The sequence below is a fragment of the Pongo pygmaeus genome, chromosome 7, assembly GCF_028885625.2.
Source record: "Pongo pygmaeus isolate AG05252 chromosome 7, NHGRI_mPonPyg2-v2.0_pri, whole genome shotgun sequence".
Lineage (NCBI taxonomy): Eukaryota > Metazoa > Chordata > Mammalia > Primates > Hominidae > Pongo > Pongo pygmaeus.
Window position 1 is genome coordinate 19,009,843 of NC_072380.2, and position 17,498 is coordinate 19,027,340.

The window sequence follows — 17,498 nt, forward strand, 5'->3', positions numbered from 1 at the left end:
TTATTATACCAAAAATCCCAGCCAAAGAGAAAGTTACAGTCACTTCCTGGCCCATTTTGTCAAGCCAAAACAGACCACTGAAAACTACTGCCTATCAAGCAGAGGCTGTGGTATAGCTAAAATAATGGAGAACATATGGTCAATTTAATAAGGGCCAAGGAATAGTGAGCAAGTCTAACACACACTTGTTATTATACTGTAAAATCATTTTTCTGCTTTTCATAATGGGTGGCAAGGAGGCTGGGGAGTGGAAAGGAAGGAGCAAAATAAATAAAAATTGCCAAACATAGAAGATTTACTAAAGGACTAGCCACAAAATTATAAACCAACTTCTATCCATGGTGAAAACAAGAAAATAACTCAACAGAAAACCTGAGAATTAGAAGATTTGTCATTTCTTCCTTTGTTTATTTGTGGTTTTCTATTCCAGCCCACATTTTTCCTAAAGCAATAACTCATAGGTTTCCTAGGTCCTGCAGTGAGATGCAAAGATCTGAATAGGCATGAGTAGGGGCTGAGCTGCCATGCTACTTTTTTTGTGTCTTGCTCTCCAGGAATTCTGTGTGTATGGTGAGGCGTCTACCTAAAGCAGACGCTCAACATTCACCCAACACATTCTATCTGTTATTCAGAATTATTCAACTTCTTCTTTGCACTAAAAAGAAAAAATAACTAACTCAAAATGGGCCACAGACATAAAGGTAAGAGTTACAACTATAAAACATGGAAGAAAATACAGGATTAAATTTTCTTCACTTAAGTTAGGCAATGGTTTCTTAGACATGACATGGAAAGTACAAGCAACAAAATAAGAGATAGATAACTGGACTTCACCAAAATTAAAACCTTTTGTACTATAAATGATGACTATTAAGAAAGTGAAAACATAACGAATACAATAGAAGACAGTATCTGCAGTCATACAATTAATAAGGGGCTTGTATACAGATTATAGAAAGAGTGCTTTCAACTCAATCATAAACAGACAAATAAACCAATTAAAAAACACAGCTGGGCGCTGTGGCCAGGAGTTTGAGACCTGCCGGGGCAGCACAGCCAAACCCCACCTCTACAAAACATTTACAAATACAAAAGTCGGCCGGGCATGGTGGTGCACACCTGTAGTCTCAGCTACTCAAGAAGCTGAGGTGGGAGGATCACTTGAGCCCAGGAGTTCAAGGCTGCAGTGAGCTATGCTATGATTGTGCTACCACACTTCCAGGCAACTATCTGTAAAAGTATATATATATATATATATATATATATATATATATATATATATATACACACACATATACATATACATAATAAAAATTCTCTAATGTTTTGGAAAAATGTTAAAAAATGGGCAAAGAATCTGAATAGACATTTCTCTAAAGATATACAGGTTGAGCATCCCTAACCAAAAATCTAAAATTCAAAATGCTCCAAAATCTGAAACGTTTGAGTGCCAATGTAACACAAGTGGATGATGACATTAATTAACACTGCAAAAAAGTGCCCATAGACAACATGATGAAAATGTGTGATGGGTTTATTCAAGGACTACAGCAGGGTACATTCATAATAGAACAAGAAATCATGCCAGTTTATAAAATTCGAGAGAGAAGTCAAAGTCAAAAACTACTGTTAAGGAGGAAGATGACTGGAGGATGCATGTAAAAAGCCATCCAGCATAAAGCCTCCTCATCCTTAGAGGACTCACTTCCAGGTCCCTCAACTGCTACTGGTGTTTCTTCTCAACTCAAAAAACAAAACCATGTACAGTGAATTCTTATCTTTTTAAAAAATTTTTCTTTCTTTTCTAAAACCTCATTTTAGAAATGATAGAGTGAGTTTTTAATCAAAACACAGCATGGCAGACGAAGACGGGAAGCCTACCGTTGTTTGTTCCTGCTGCTGTCCAGGAGCTAACACAGGTATTCTGGTGATGCTACTGTACTGCTTAGCTATACTGAACACATTTATTTTTTCACCATATTAATGGTATGTTCTGTTTTTTTACTGTTAAATATGTATATGTGAATCAGTGTTAGAAAATGATTGCTTCTTAGAAGCATATACATTCAGAGGCAGGAATGAGGGTGATGCCACACAACCATAGCTTGTCCACACGGGTGGCTGAGATAGTGACCTCTGCATTCTGATGATTCAGCATACACGAACTTTGTTTCATGCACAAAATTATTTATAATTTATAATTATATATTCATAATTATAAAACAAATGAATTTCATGTTTAGACTTGGGTCTCATCCTCAAGATACCTCATTATGTATATGAAAATATTCCAAAATTAAACAAAATCCAAAAAATCCAAAATCTGAACTCCTTCTGGTCCTAAGCATGATGGGATACTTAACCTGTACAATAAACCATAAGCACAGGAAAAGATGCTCAATGTCATCAGTCATTACAAAAATGCAACGCAAAACCACAATGAGATACTACTTCATATCTCCTAGGATAATTATAATTTAAAAAGACAGAGAATAACAAGTGTTGGCAAGAGTGTGGAGAAACTGGAACCCTCTAAGTAAGAAAAAACACACAGATAAGCAATTTTTCCTCTGATCTCACACCACAAGGTGTGGAGATTTTCTCCACACACGAAGCAAGCAATCAGTCCTACAGAGGATACCAGCTAGTTGTCCTCTAATGCAATTCATTTCCAACACTACCTACCCGGATATGGCATCAGATCCTACAGGTTGAGGGCTTGGTCCCTCCACCCCACCCCTACCCCCATGCCCTAACCCCACCTCACCCCCGCCACTTTAGATGCCAGTTTCAAGCCCCCGGTTGTTTTATTTGTGCTTCTGAGAAGGTCTAGATCAAGGTTCCCACAACCCTTTCCCTGGACTCAGTTAATTTGCTAGACTGCCTCACAGAACTCAGGGAAACATTTACTTACATTTACTGGCTTATTATAAAGGGTATTACAAAGGATGCTGAAGAGATGCATATGGTATGTATGGGAAAAGGGGCACGGAACTTCCAAGCCCTCCCCAGGCACGCCACCCTCCAGAAACCACCATGTGTTCAGCTACCCAAAACCTCTCAAACGCTGTCCTTTCTTTTTTTTGTTTTGTTTTTTCTGAGACGGAGTGTCACTCTATTGCCCAGGCTGGGGTGCAATGGCGCGACCTTGGCTCACTGCAACCTCTGCCTCCAGGGTTCAAGCAATTCTCCTGCCTCAGCCTCCCGAGTAGCTGGGATTACAGGTTCACACCACCACACCTAGCTAATTTTTGTATTCTTAGTAGAGACAGGGTTTCACTACGTTGGCCAAGTTGGTCTCTAGCTCCTGATCTCGTGATCTGCCCTCCTCAGCCTCCCAAAGTACTGGGATGACAGGGATGAACCACCACGCCCGCCCCTTTGCGGTTTTTATGGAGGCTTCATCACACAGGAAGGAATGACTAAATCATTGGCCAACTTAATCTTCAGCCCTTCTCTCCTCCCAGGAGGCTGCTCACTGCTGCTGTGTAGCCACTGACCCAGTGGGCTCTGGGCTGCTGCCATGCTGCTTAGTTTCCCTGAACACACTTAGGAGAAAGTCCCAACCCTCTAATCCCACTGTGTCCTTCTGGTGCCCAGCCCCATCCTGAAGCTACCTAGAGGCTGACAGCCATCAGTCAACATATGAGCACACAAGAAGACATCACTGTGGACATTCTAAGGATTTTAGGAGGTGTATGCCAGGAAATGGGGACAAAAACCAAATACATATTTCACAATATCACACCCTCATACACTACTGGTGGGAATGTAAAATTGTACAACTGTTGTGGAAAACAATTTAGAAGTTCCTCAAAAGGTTTAATGTAGAATCGCCATTCAACTCGGCAATTCTGCTTCTAGCTGTATACCCAAAAGAAATGAAAACATACATCCACTCAGAAACTTGTACACCAGTTCTCCTAACAGCATTACCCACACAAGCCAAAAAGGAAAAGCAACCCAAATGATATGGTTTGGCTGTGTCTCCACCCAAATCTCACCTGGAATTGTAATAATCCCCATGTGTCAAGGGAGGTGCCAGGTGGAGATAATGGAATCATGCTGGCAGTTTCCCCCATACTGTTCTCATGATAGCAAATAAGTCTCAGGAGATCTGATGGTTTTATAAATGGGAATTCCCCTGCACAAGCTCCCTCTTGCCTGCTGCCATGTAAGACGTCCTTTTGCTCTTCCTTCGTCTTCCACCATGATTGTGAGGCCTCTCCAGCCATGTGGAACTGTGAGTCCATTAAACCTCTTTCCTTGGTAAATTACCCAGTCTCTGGTGTGTCTTTATTAGCAGCGTGAGAACAGACTAATGTACTAAATTTCCCTCAAATGGTGAACAGGCAAAATGTGTCCCATCCATATAATCAACTATTATTCCACACAAAAAAGTAGTGGTAAATATTATAGCAAAACTAGTCATAACAATGATTCCATTTATATGAAGTGTCCAGAATAAGAAAATCTCTAGAGATAAAAAGCAAATTAGTGGTTGCCTAGAATGACAGCCAGTGGGTGTTCTCTCTTTCTTTCTCTCTCTCTTTCTTCCTTCTTTTCTTTCCTTTCTTTTTCTTTCTTTCTCTTTCTTTTTCTTTCCTTCCTTCCTTGTTTCTTTCTTTCTTTCCTTCCTTCCTTCTTTCTCTTTCTCTCTCTCTCTCCCTTCCTCTCCTCTCTTCTGCCTTTCTTTTATCCTTTCCTTTCCTTTCCTCTTCCTCTTGCTCAAGACAAGGTCTCACTATGTTGCCCAGACTGTACTTGAACTCCTGGGCTCAAACAATCCCCCCACCTCCAGCCTCCCAAGCAGCTGGGACTACAGGAAGGAGCCACCAACAAGTCTTTTCTTTTTAAGATGACGAAAATGTTCCAAAGTGGCCTGTGGTGATGGATGATGCACAATTCTATGAACGTACTAAAAATCCACTGAATTTTACACATTAAATGGATGAATTGTATGGTTTACAAATTGTATCTCAATCAAGTTATTTTTTAAAGTATTCAGCCTTCTGGGTCACTATTGCAGACAAGGATACAAATTTGTTTAATCTTCTCTAAGCCCTATGAAAATGGCAACAACCAATTTCAAAAGAAAATAAATTCACAACAGTGCTGAAAAAAAAAAAGAGTATAACCATAGACAAAATAACCATAGACAGAAGTCACAACCCCACACAAGCCCAGAGGGCCACAGTTATCCTAACAGTAGAGCCACAAAGAAGCTAGAAACCCAGAGTTGGCAGGTCTCCAGATCTGGAATGGGAAGCAGAACATATGTCACCATGATTAACTGAAAAATTATCTGCAGAACAGCTTCCCATCCTAGCCCCCTTCCACCCTGTTCCCCTACCCAGAGGTTTGCCAGCAGCAAGGCACTTACCATGGGTCTAATCCCACCTGCACTTGTGCCAGTCCATACACCCCACCTCATACAAACCCATTCCAGCCCTCTTCTATATGAAGGGAAGAGGCCTGCTAAGGACACACACTCCACACAGCCAGAGAAACTCTACCTGTCTATATTTGGGAACCCAAACTTTCATTCATGCATATGAATGAAAAAAACAAACTCCAACAGACATTTGAGGACTAACAGTGGCTTTCAAAAGAAGTTCCAAGATTTAATGAAACAGAACTGACCCTGGATGAAGCAAAAATCCAGGAAACAGAAGATAATCTCAGGGGAAAAAAAAAAATCTAATTTTTTATTTAGAGAGATTCAAAATAATGCATCCATAAAAAAGCAGACTGCAATGAAAATTGATTGACCAGAGAATGGGAAAGAACTCTTGAAATTATAAATAAAACTATAAAAATGTTGTTAGAAAGAACGGAAGATCTTACTTTAAAATAGGAAAGAAAAATTAAAAGACGTAGAAGATTGATCTAATCCAGGAGAACCAACATCTATCTAATAGGAACTGCAGAAGTAAAAACCATTTTTAAAAAGTAGAGAGGACAAATATTTTCAGAGCTAAGGAAAGACATGACTGAAAGGGCTCCACAGGCACCATAGCAAGAATACAAGACTCACACTTCCAGAAATATGAGTGGGTAGGGGGTCAAGACAGCCCTGAACGCTGTCCATAGAGATAAAGCCAATTACCCACAGGTGAGATCTCAAAGGTCTTTTCATTTAAGAGACTCCAGTGCATACTGCATACTAAATCAAAGCCAATTAAGACAAAAAAAGGGATTAAATATTTTGAAACACAACATGCAAAGTCTACCACTTGTGTTATTCATTTCCTCATTTCAGTTACCTAATTCCTAATCTGCTTGATTTCCCAAACAGTGAAACCGGAGGACAGGCCATGAACTTTCACGTGCAAGTCTTTGCATTGGCATACGCTGTCACGTCTCTTGGGTAGGTATCAAGAAATAGAATGGCCTAGTGGTACAGAAGGTATATCTTTAACTTCTTAACTAACTTTTTCAATTTTTTTTTTTTTTTTTTTTTTTTGAGATGGAGTCTCGCTCTGTCACCAGGCTAGAGTGCAGTGGTGCGATCTCAGCTCACTGCAACCTCCGCCTCCCGGGTTCAAGCGATTCTCCTGCCTCAGCCTCCTGAGTAGGTGGGATGAGAGGCATGTGCAACCACACCTAGCTAATTTTTGTATTTTTAGTAGAGACGGGGTTTCACCATGTTGGCCAGGATGGTCTCCATCTGTTGATCTCGTGATCCGCCAGACTTGGCCTCCCAAAGTGCTGGGATTACAGGCGTGAGCCACCGCGCCCGGCCTTCAACTGTTTTTAAATAATTGGACCTTTTACATTCCCACCACCAGTGTGTATGAGTTCAGCAGCTCCACTTTCTTAACAATCACAATATGGCCAGTCTTTTTAATTTTAGCCTTTCTAGTAGATTTTATTAGTATCTCATTGTGGTTTTCATTTCCATTCCCTAATGACTAATAATGTTGAACATCTTTTCATGTGCTTACCTGCCATCCATATATCTTCCTTGGTGAAGTATCTATTACAATCTTTTGCCCATTTTTTTTCCCTTAGGGGATTTGCCTTTTTGTCATTGAGATGTAAGAGCTCTCTATGTATTCTAGATACAAGTCCTTTGTTGGATCTCCAACACACAATGTCAATAGTCAAACTGTTGAGAAACCCTGATCTAGTTAATTTTGCTGAAAAGAACCATATTACACTGCAAGGAGTCATGTATCTACATATGATTCACTTTACCTTTAAAAAAAACAGGTAATTTTTAAAAAACTGACATGAGACACTTCTTAAAATCATATGCTACAGCATCCATTTACATCTAAGTCCAGCGAGCACCTTAGTTATTCATACTTGTGACCATAAATCATCATAAAGAGAAAATTTGCTTAGACAATACAAGTTAGAATGAGCTCCAACTAAAAGAAAATTAACATTTTAATAAAATTTTGGTATGTCTTTCAGAGGCTTCCAAGCAGCTAAGCTCTCACTACACAATCACTCCAGAACCTTAAAATTATAACACATTTCCTATGGCTTCCCCACTAGCCCCACCCAACTCTTTTCTTTTAATGATGGGCTCTGAACAGTTCAGGTGACGGCAGCAGGGAGGCAATGTGAAAACAGCTCTCCTCTTTCCTCCGTTAGTCATCAGGTACCTTCTCCAACAGAAGAGTCCCCGAAGGCCTCCTTCAGAGCCTGTTTATTCTGATCATGGTTGCCTTTCTAACACAGCACATTTATAGCATATTTCAAGGGAGTGGGGTGATGCGACTTTTACATCTTTCCAATCTGAGAGTTGGTTTTTCTACAGCAACAGATGATGTCACATTTCACACATGATGCAGAGCAGAGGAGCCTGGATCATGGTCTCAAACCTACCAATGAGTTTGGGCAAATTAATTCATTCTCTTGAGTCCTCAGTTTTCCTAACAGCTAAACACTGATTGCATACCACATGCCAAGCCCTGAGCTGTGTATTTACAATCTCATTCGATTTCCACTGCAACTCTATGAAGAAGTTACTACCATTTTCCCTATTTTACAGATGAAGAAACTGAGGAGGCTCAGCGTTGTCCACAGGCGCCTGCGGTAGGCTGGGACCCAGGCTCTGCTGCGGCTGCCATTGGCACTTCGCATTCAGTAAAGTGGGAGGAACAAGATACAGCTTTATGCCAGCCCACAGACAGCTGTGAGGAGTAATTACAGTCAGAGAATTTCAAAAACACACACAAACTCTAAAAAGCAAGTTTAGGACCGTTTATGAAGTTCTACAATTCTCCAAACAACTGAATAACCCATGAAGGTACCTATCTTACCGCATTACATCAAATAACTTCCAATTACTGGCGTGCTGTACCTAATAAGAGGACTGCACTAAAGCCAAGACTTCTCATAGGCTATGGAGAGACTGGATTTTTAACCGGATTCTAAAGCATCTCAGCTATGTGCCTTCAGGCATGTTATTTAATACCTCTGAAGCTCATTTTCCTCACCTACTTATTTTTAAAAGTCTATAAACTCTTCATCTTACCTTAGGAGGCCCTACATGCTATGGCTCTTTTCTAAATGGTAATCTTTCTGAACTTATCTCTCAATGATGATGTCTGCAGACTAACCAGGCTAGTCTTCCCCAGTTTGTCAAACAATTTCTATTTCCTGCTCATGCCATTTCTGCAATTTGAAATGCTCTCCCCACAAAACTCTACTATTAAGAATTCTAGTCATTCTTCAAGACCAAGTTCAACTTCCACCTCCTCCATGAAGTCATCACCAGACCAACTAAAAGTGATCATTCTTTCTTGCTAGTCACTTGGAGACATATTGTTTCTTCTTAGCTAAAGAATAAGAAACTTATGAGTAAGAACCATGTCTTCCACGTCTTTGCACCTTCAATGTGCCCAACACAAGTAACCTGCACATAGGTGCTCATTAAATGTATTTGTTCAACGATGCATGCATCCTTTCACACCTACAGAATAACATCACACCAGCAGCAACTACTACCAACCATTTTTACCGAGGCAAATAAGAAACAAAAGGTTTAAAGTGTCATTTTGGTTTGCCTCGGCTATGATATATCCGAGCTGCTGATATAGGGAAAACTACTCAAAACCCAAGAGTAAGGAAAAACCAAACTCACTCACCAATAAGGCAGAGAACTATGTAGACATTTGGTATTATCTCTATACAGTTAAGTAAAAATCATTTTTATCGTAGTCAAAAAAAGCTTAATTAGCAAAAAAAATCACAACGTCACATTCAGAGTTAAGTCTATACCAAAGAATTTTATTTTATTTTTAAAATTTTTTGTTTACTTTTTGAGACAGAGTCTCACTTAGTCATCCAGGCTGAAGTGCAGCGGCACGATCTCGGCTCACTGCAACTTCTGCCTCCTGGGCTCAAACGATTCTCGTGCCTCAGCCTCCCGAGTAGCTAGAATTACAGGCACATGTCACCATGCCCAGCTAATTTTTATATTTTTAGTAGAAACAGGCTTTCACCATGTTGGCCACGCTGGTCTCAAACTCCTGACCTCAGATGATCCATCGGCCTCGGCCTCCCAAAGTGTTGGGATTATAAGTGTGGCAACCAAGCCGGGCCAATGCCAAAGAGTTTTCAAAAGCCTTGGGATAACTATAATCAGTACCCCATCAGGGAAAGAGTAAACAGATGATTAGGTACCTCAAACTTCAAGCCCAGAATAGTTAGGTATTTATGATACATGACAGACAGCATAAATGGCTATAGTACATGCTAAATATAAGAGATATACTATGAAACACATTCTCCTCTAAATTAGGACACAGTGATAAAAGCCAAATGATTTTTAAAAATAATTTAGCTATTTTTTACCGTATCTAAGAGTCCCCAACTATTAAAATATCTAATAAATATTCACTTTTTAAGCTAAAAGAAGTTATTATATGGCTGTATATACACTGCCTTCTTGATATCCTCAAATATTAAATAATCCCATCTAACACGTGAGTCAAAAATGTGTAGTTCATACTTGGGTTTCTTCAACTGAGCAACAGCTGTATTAAGTCAGATTCTTGGTCTTCCCAAAACAAAAATAAGTAACAGATAATGATAAAGCTGAAAAAAGTAAGGACTGCACTTATAATATCAGCCTCAAAGGTCAGGGACATGATGATGATGGTGATGGTTATCACAATATCACAATAATTAACAGCAGCAAACACTTTCATAGCACTTATTGCATACCAAGCATGACTCTAAGATCTTTTTTTTTTTTTTTTTGAGACTGAGTCTCGCTCTGTCGCCCAGGCTGGAGTGCAGTGGCGTGATCTCGGCTCACTGCAAGCTCCGCCTCCCGGGTTCATGCCATTCTCCTGCCTCAGCCTCCCGAGTAGCTGTGACTACAAGCACCTGCCACCACGCCCGGCTAATTTTTTTTTAGTAGAGATGGGACATGACTCTAAGATCTTTATAAATGTCAACTTATTTCATCCTCAAAAGAATTCTAAGACATAAGTCACTATAATCCCATTTTACAGGTGAGAAAACTGAGCCACAAATAAGTTGGATAACTTTGCAAGGTCACACAGTTTATAAGTTACAAGGCCAGGTTCAAACTCAAGAAGTCTAGATCCAGAACTCAGAGAATATTAACCACATGCAATAGTCTTTTCCAATCTAACTCTCAAGATATGCTAATATCCCCTTTATCATCAGTTTTCCATAAAATTAAACGTTTTGAAATTCAATACAAGGCTATTTGCATTTTTATCTTGTACCTTCTTCTAGGAAAATGCCTTCAAAAAAGTATTGCCTTAACAGGATGAGCTCTGCGGTCAGGCAAACTTGCCTTATACTCCTGGCTCTGCTGTGTGAGTGATTGTGACTGGGAGGAGATTACTTCAGATCCCTCATCTGGAAAATGGGGATAACAGTACCAACTTATAAGGTTATTGTGATGATTAGCATAGTACCTTAGCACACAGTAAGTAATGTAGTAGGTTAATTAATATTATTACTGTAATTAGTACTAGTAATAGTTCTATTTGTTCTAAATTTACCTGCTTCAAATTGAAAAATGTTGCTTCTAGTTCCAGAATATTAAATTTGATAACTAGATTAGGCCAATACTAAAAAATATTAAAAATAAACGAGAGCTACAATAACCTCCAAAGTAAAGACTGCAGTGTCTGAAAATCATTGTGGAAATGTTTCCTAATAATATATTTTGTTAGTGAAAAACAAGCACCAAGGGCTGGGCATGGTGGCTCACATCTGTAAACTCAGTGTTTTGCGGGGCTGAGGCAGGAGGATGGCTTGAGGCCAGGAGTTTGAGACCAGCCTAGGCAGCATAGCCAGACCCCGTCTCTTAAAAAAAAAAAAAAAAAAAAAAAAAGCATTTTTTTAATTAGTCAGGTGTGGTGGCATATGCCTGTAGTCCCAGCTAGTTGGGAGGCTGAGGCAGAAGGATCATTTGAGCCTGGAGGTCAAGGCTGTAGTAAGCTAGGATGGTGCCACTGCATGCCAGCTTGGATGACAGAGCAAGACTTTGTCTCAAAAAAAAAAAAAAATACACCAAAAATACATTAATCAATATATACAACAATGGTAACTATGGAAAACTCTTAGGAAAATTGGTTAATTCTTGGAATTTCAAATATCAGAAGCTGAGAATTCTTCAAACCAAGAACACGACTTGAAATTACCAAGAATAGGCCACAAGAATTACATGAAATATTTGTGGATTCTACATCTTGGGAAGATTGTTTTGATGAATAATTAGGGCAAACAGGTTTCACAGAGGGAAGAAGAAAGTAATGCAGGTGGAGAAAAATCACTTTGAAATCACAGCTCTTCATATATTTTACCTGGGAGAGGGATATGAGGAAATACTTACTAGTATCTGGAGTTTTCCCTTCAGGTCTGCCAAACAAAAATTCATATTTGGCCTTGGCAACACTCTGGGAATGTGCAGATGCATTGTTCACCCAAACAAATGTCTCTGCCTGCAAAATGAGAACAAAACAAAGACACATTTAAAATACATCATAAAAAAATACATCATAAAACAAATTATCCAACATGAGATTGGTAAAGCAATTGTGACATATGTACTCAAAGCTATCTAACCTTTCAAAATGAAACATGAAAAGTGTAACATGAAAAGAATCAGAATACAAACTATCACTGCATGATTATAGCTATATAAAAAATGTATACATATAAACATCTATAGGGAAGTCAGAGGAAAATAAAAAGTATGGCTTGATTGGGAGGCTGAATTAGGTCGGTTTTTAAAAAATTAACTTAATGTTACTTTTCTGCAATTAGAAAACTATATTTTGGCTGGACGTGGTAGCTCACACCTGTAATCTCAGCACTCTGGGAGGCCAAAGCAGGTGGATCACGATGTCAGGAGTTCGAGACCAGCCTGACTTACATGGTGAAACCCCATCTCTACTAAAAATACAAAAATTAGCCAGGCATGGTGGTTCCTGTAATCTCAGCTACTTAGGAGGCTGAGGCAAGAGAATCGCTTGAACCAGGGAGGCAGAGGCTGCAGTGAGCCGAGATCGTGCCACTGCACTCCAGCCTGGGTGACAGAGCAAGACTCCATCTCAAAAAAAAAAAAAAGAAACAAAACTGTATTTTGTTTTTAAACACATCATTTTCCAAGTGATTATCATTACCCACAGTCCATAACAAGAATATTTCTTTGTGTGGTTTCTGTTAAAGTACATCAACAAAAAAACCAGTCTTTCCCCAAAATAGATCACATTTTTATATAATCAGGAACACCATTCAGCCGAACAGGGCATGGAACAGAACTGCCAGGAATCCCATTTATACTGATTGTCCGACATTTCAACATCTGTCCCAGGGTCCTGTGTAATTCCTAAAGTCCCTTATTTGAAATAAGAACTACAAAGGTGATGGTTAAAGTGGTACATCCTAACTCTGAACTCCTAAGACCTCCTTCCTCGCTGTTTTAGGCAACTGTCAAAAATCAGGAGTGCCTCTGTTCTCCAGCTGAGGACTAACTAAAAACAAGTAGCAAGGAAAAAAATTTCAAGACACAAAGACATTTGACCTAGCACAGTCAGGGAGGCCTTCTTTTGCCTCTTTACTCTGCACTTAAACATTAACCAGGATATAGATATCACCCGTACTGGTTTCTACCCAATGGTTATGAGACATCATCTTTTCTCATGTCTGAACCGCGACTGACCATTCACTTTCGGGGAGAGAAGTGTGAAGGGTTTTATCAGCAACCAAGTAACTATTTCAAAGAGGGAAATGTTACTATTTCTATTCTATGCTTTGGAGCAGAAATGACTGACAATAGTAGGAAGACCCAATCACACCTCCATCACCCCACTAGAGACAGGTTCAGGGGGCAGACCCCACTTTTTTCTTCAATACCAAGAGCAAAGAGCTAGCATGCACATTCAGATAGCAATTTCTTAAAAGAGTTCCACAATCACTTAATGTTCATAACGCGTCAAATGTATCGGTCTGAAAAAGGTGCATACTTCTCTTGGTGTTACGTGTTTGATAATCACAGGTTGTTAATTATCCTTTTCCTCAATGGAGAGGAAATATTAATTTTTTGATGTGTTTGGGGAGCTTCAGGCTAGTAAAAGAGGAACTCGGCCAAGGGGCTGCCACGTAAGGTGCCCTAATTTGGGCAGGTGGTTAGGGAAAGCTCTCTAAGAAACTAACGCCTGCAGAGATGAGAAATATGACAGGCTGGGGAAGGTCAGCGACATATCGGCGGGAAGGCCATACGCATGGCCTTAAGGAATGGAAGGATGGATGAGGCTACTCAGATAACTAAGAGAAAGCCAATGTGGCCGCAGAAGAGCAGGTGAGTGGGCAAGTTTAGAGACTTGCAGGATGAAGAGTGTAAATCAAGGAAAGGACGGAGCATTCTGATGGGTTTGATGGGAAGCCACTGAAGGGTTTTATGGGATACAGTGATTCATTTGCATTTTAAAAGATTATTCATTTACACTTTTAAAAGATCATATGGGTGTTATATGGAAAATGAATTGGAGTGAGACAAGAAGCAGCAGAGACACCAGCTAGAAATCCAAACGAGAATAGGGAAGCTTGGAGGAAATAGGCAAAAGTGGATGAATTAAAATATATTTGGTAGGAAGAATTACACAGTTTTCTGATAAACTGGATTTAAAGAATGAGGGAAAGGGGCCGGGCACAGTGGCTCATGCCTTTAATCTTAGCACTCTGGGAGGCTGAGGTGGACGGATCACTTGAGGTCAGGAGTTCGAGACCAGCCTGGCCAACATGGCAAAAGCTCGTCTCTACTAAAAAATACAAAAATTGGCCAGGCGTGGTGCCATGCACCTGTGATCCCAGCTACTCAGGAGACTATGGCAGGAGAATCGCTTGAACCTGGGAGGTGGAGGTTGCAGTGAGCCGAGATGGCGCCATTGCACTCCAGCCTAGGCGACAAAAGCGAAACTCCGTCTCAAACAAAAAAAAAAGGGGGGGGGGGGAGATTAAAGATAATTATAATAGATACTAACCACTTACTCCATGCCAGGCACTGTTCTAATGTAATATATGGAATATCTCATCTAATGCTCAGAACAATTCTATGAGGTGGGGGCTACTGTCATCCCCATCTTATAGGTGGAAAAAAGAAGGCAATGAGAGGCTAAATAACTTTTCCAAAGATATATGGATCCTAGATTCACATCCGAGCAGTCCAAATCTAGAACTCGTGGCACTGGGGATGACTCCCGGGAATCCGGCTTGAACAACCAGGTGCATCTATTGAGACTGGGGAGACCAGAGAAGAAACAGTATCAATAGCCTACATTTGGGCTTCCAAGTGATCCCCCAAGGACTCACTAAAACATCAGAAAAGAACATTTTAAAAAAGGAATCCATTACAGGGGTGCTAGAAAATAAGAAAAGATGCCATGTATAAAGCAAAAGTTTCAAGAAATTCCAAGAAGATAAATTTTTGCTTACAATCTCAACTTTAAGGCCGAGAACTGTTCTCTAAAGCAAGGTTCCCCTTGAGCAAGGATTCTTAACCTCAGGTCCATGGGGAAGCAAGTGCCAATCAAGAGAATTCTGGAAGTTCATGAAGCTGGGGAGGGGGTGATTTACATCTTTATTTGCATTTACCTTTAGATGAAATTTAGCATGTTTTCAAATACAAATGTAAGCAACAAACCAGAGTATTGGTAGCAATAACTGTAACTTCTCATAAATAGAAATTCATCATTTTCATATCATTTAACAGTTACTGCAGATATCTTGAAATATGTATACTCATCCCTAGTTTGAAATGGTAATAGTTACTAGACTCACCATTAAATCTTGTTATCAATAAAGAAACATGGCTTTTTTTTTTTTTAGAGATGGGACCTAGATATGTTGCCCCGACTGGACTCAAACTCTTGACCTCAAGCAATCCTCCTGCCTAAGCCTCCTGAGAAGCTGGGATACACATATTATCATACCACAAATGTAATAAATGTAATATTTTGGTAGCCAATCAAATTGGTTTCTTTTGCAACTCTATCTATATTATTGTATGCATTTAAAATGCATTATTCTGACGAAAGATCTAGAATTTTATCAGACTATCAAGAGGGGCCTGCTCAAGACTACTGTTTCTCAAACTGCATCTTATGACCCATTAGTGGCTTGTAAAATCACTTTAGTGGATCATGACCATATTTTTATATCAATAAGTTTATACACACATATGTGTTTAATAGAATAAAAGTAAATACCAGAGAAGAAAACACATTGTAAGATAAGCATTGTTTCATGGAACATCTAAGTCAAACGTGCATGTGAGTGTGTGTACTGAGTCATGATTAAAAGTGTATTTCTCAAGGTTGCTCATGACCTAAACTGTTTGAAACATATTACCCTAGAATGGTTCTCAAAATTTATCATGAATTAGCATCACCTACAGCACCAACTAAAACACGTACTGCTGGGGTCCATCCCAGAGTTTCTGACTCCGTAGGTCTGAGGTGGGGCCTGAGAATCTGCATTTTCTAACAATTTTTCAGGTAATGCTGATGTTGCTCGTCCAGGAACCATCTTTTTTGTGAACCACTGCTCTAGACCAATGGTCTTCATACTTTGTTGTTTATATGAATCACCTGGAATCTTGTTAAAACATAAACTGAGCAGGTTAAGGTGGGGCCTGGGACTCTGCATTCCTAAAAGTTCCCTGGTGACCCTGATCCACAGACCAGCTTTGAGGAGCAAGGCTTGAAGGCGCTAAAGCTTCAGAGTGAAGCAGTGTTCAAAGTATGCTCAGACTATCACAAGAGCGAAACATTTTTTAAAAAGGACTGCTCTACCTAGAAGTAAAATTCACTAAAGGGCTCTGCTTAATAAAGTGCTCCATTAACATACTCCACCTTGCTAAATAATATAAAATTCATTCTGCTTGCATTTGTGCGGAGGCTAAAGTAACTCTATCTTGGAAGCTAATATGCCGTGTTGACTTCTGATTAACCCCAGTTCTGGGAATGCCTCTGAGATTTCCAATTTATCTACTGTTTCTTGCGTAATGGCACATACTTACAGTAAATCCTGCCCTTAGATCAAATTCCTACCTATTCCCTCTGAAGCATGTGTGCCCCTTCCCTATGGGATATAATCCCTGGGTCTGGGGTATAATGGCATGGAGATCTACCCGTCTTGTAGTTGCCCAAAACCATGCTTCTGTGTGTCAGTTCCCCAATAAAACACCCTATAACAACAGTCTGGACCTGTCTGCCTTCTGCTTTGGTTTCTCAGCTCCACCTGCAATGGGGGGTTATTCTTATCAAACAATTAGTTATTCTTGAAGCTGTGAGCCCCTACTGACATATCCTCTTCCCATGGCAAGGCTTATAAATCTTTACTGACCTCTCCAATAATTTATGCAGGTCTTTGAAAACTGTATTGTTAAAACAATCAGATTAATGAAAGACCCACATAATTCAGACTACTATTTCCTTTGGCATTACTAACTGAATAAAATATATTCTTTTGTTTCATTACAGCTGTTTTTAGGAACATAAATCTCCTTAAGAAGCATGGAATATGAAACATTAGCAGATGGACTGATGGTCAGGTGATCAGACTTAAATCTCGGCTCGATAGTACCACTCAGTCTCACACAAATGCTTCATGTTTGGGCTTCAGCTTCCCTATTGATAAAAAGTGTTACTCAAATTTATCTCTCAGTTCTCTTTGAATTCTGAAGCACAATGATTCTTCACACTTCTGAACCAGCTTCACAGACACTTCACTACGGAGCAGTAACATCTTTTCCTTGGGATAAAATTACAATGGCATGATCCCCAAAACACACCCTGTATTTAAAGATGCAAGCCCACCATTAAATGGATGGGACAAACAAAATCTCAACCTTACATTTGATATGACTTTTCACATTTACAAAGAATTACATTCACATTATCCAACTCACAACATTACCGATTATAATTACCAATGTTAGACACAACATAAGCACTACTGATGTAGAATGACTTTTTATTTTTTATTTTTTT

The 17,498-nt window shown here is 39.6% G+C and overlaps 1 protein-coding gene across 4 annotated transcripts in view; it reads right to left on the bottom strand.

Annotated features, from left to right (window-relative positions):
- The window catches only part of PSD3 (pleckstrin and Sec7 domain containing 3), a 491,817-nt gene that overhangs the window by 403,709 nt on the left and 70,610 nt on the right, over positions 1–17,498 (bottom strand). For 3 of the 4 annotated variants that reach the window (XM_054499657.2, XM_063668552.1, XM_054499658.2), the window contains exon 2: positions 11,837–11,945. The exons of the other annotated variant lie outside the window; for it this stretch is intronic. In XM_054499657.2, coding sequence (XP_054355632.1) covers positions 11,837–11,945 — 109 coding nt within the window. The remainder of the gene's footprint in view (positions 1–11,836; positions 11,946–17,498) is intronic. 4 annotated transcript variants of the gene reach the window in all.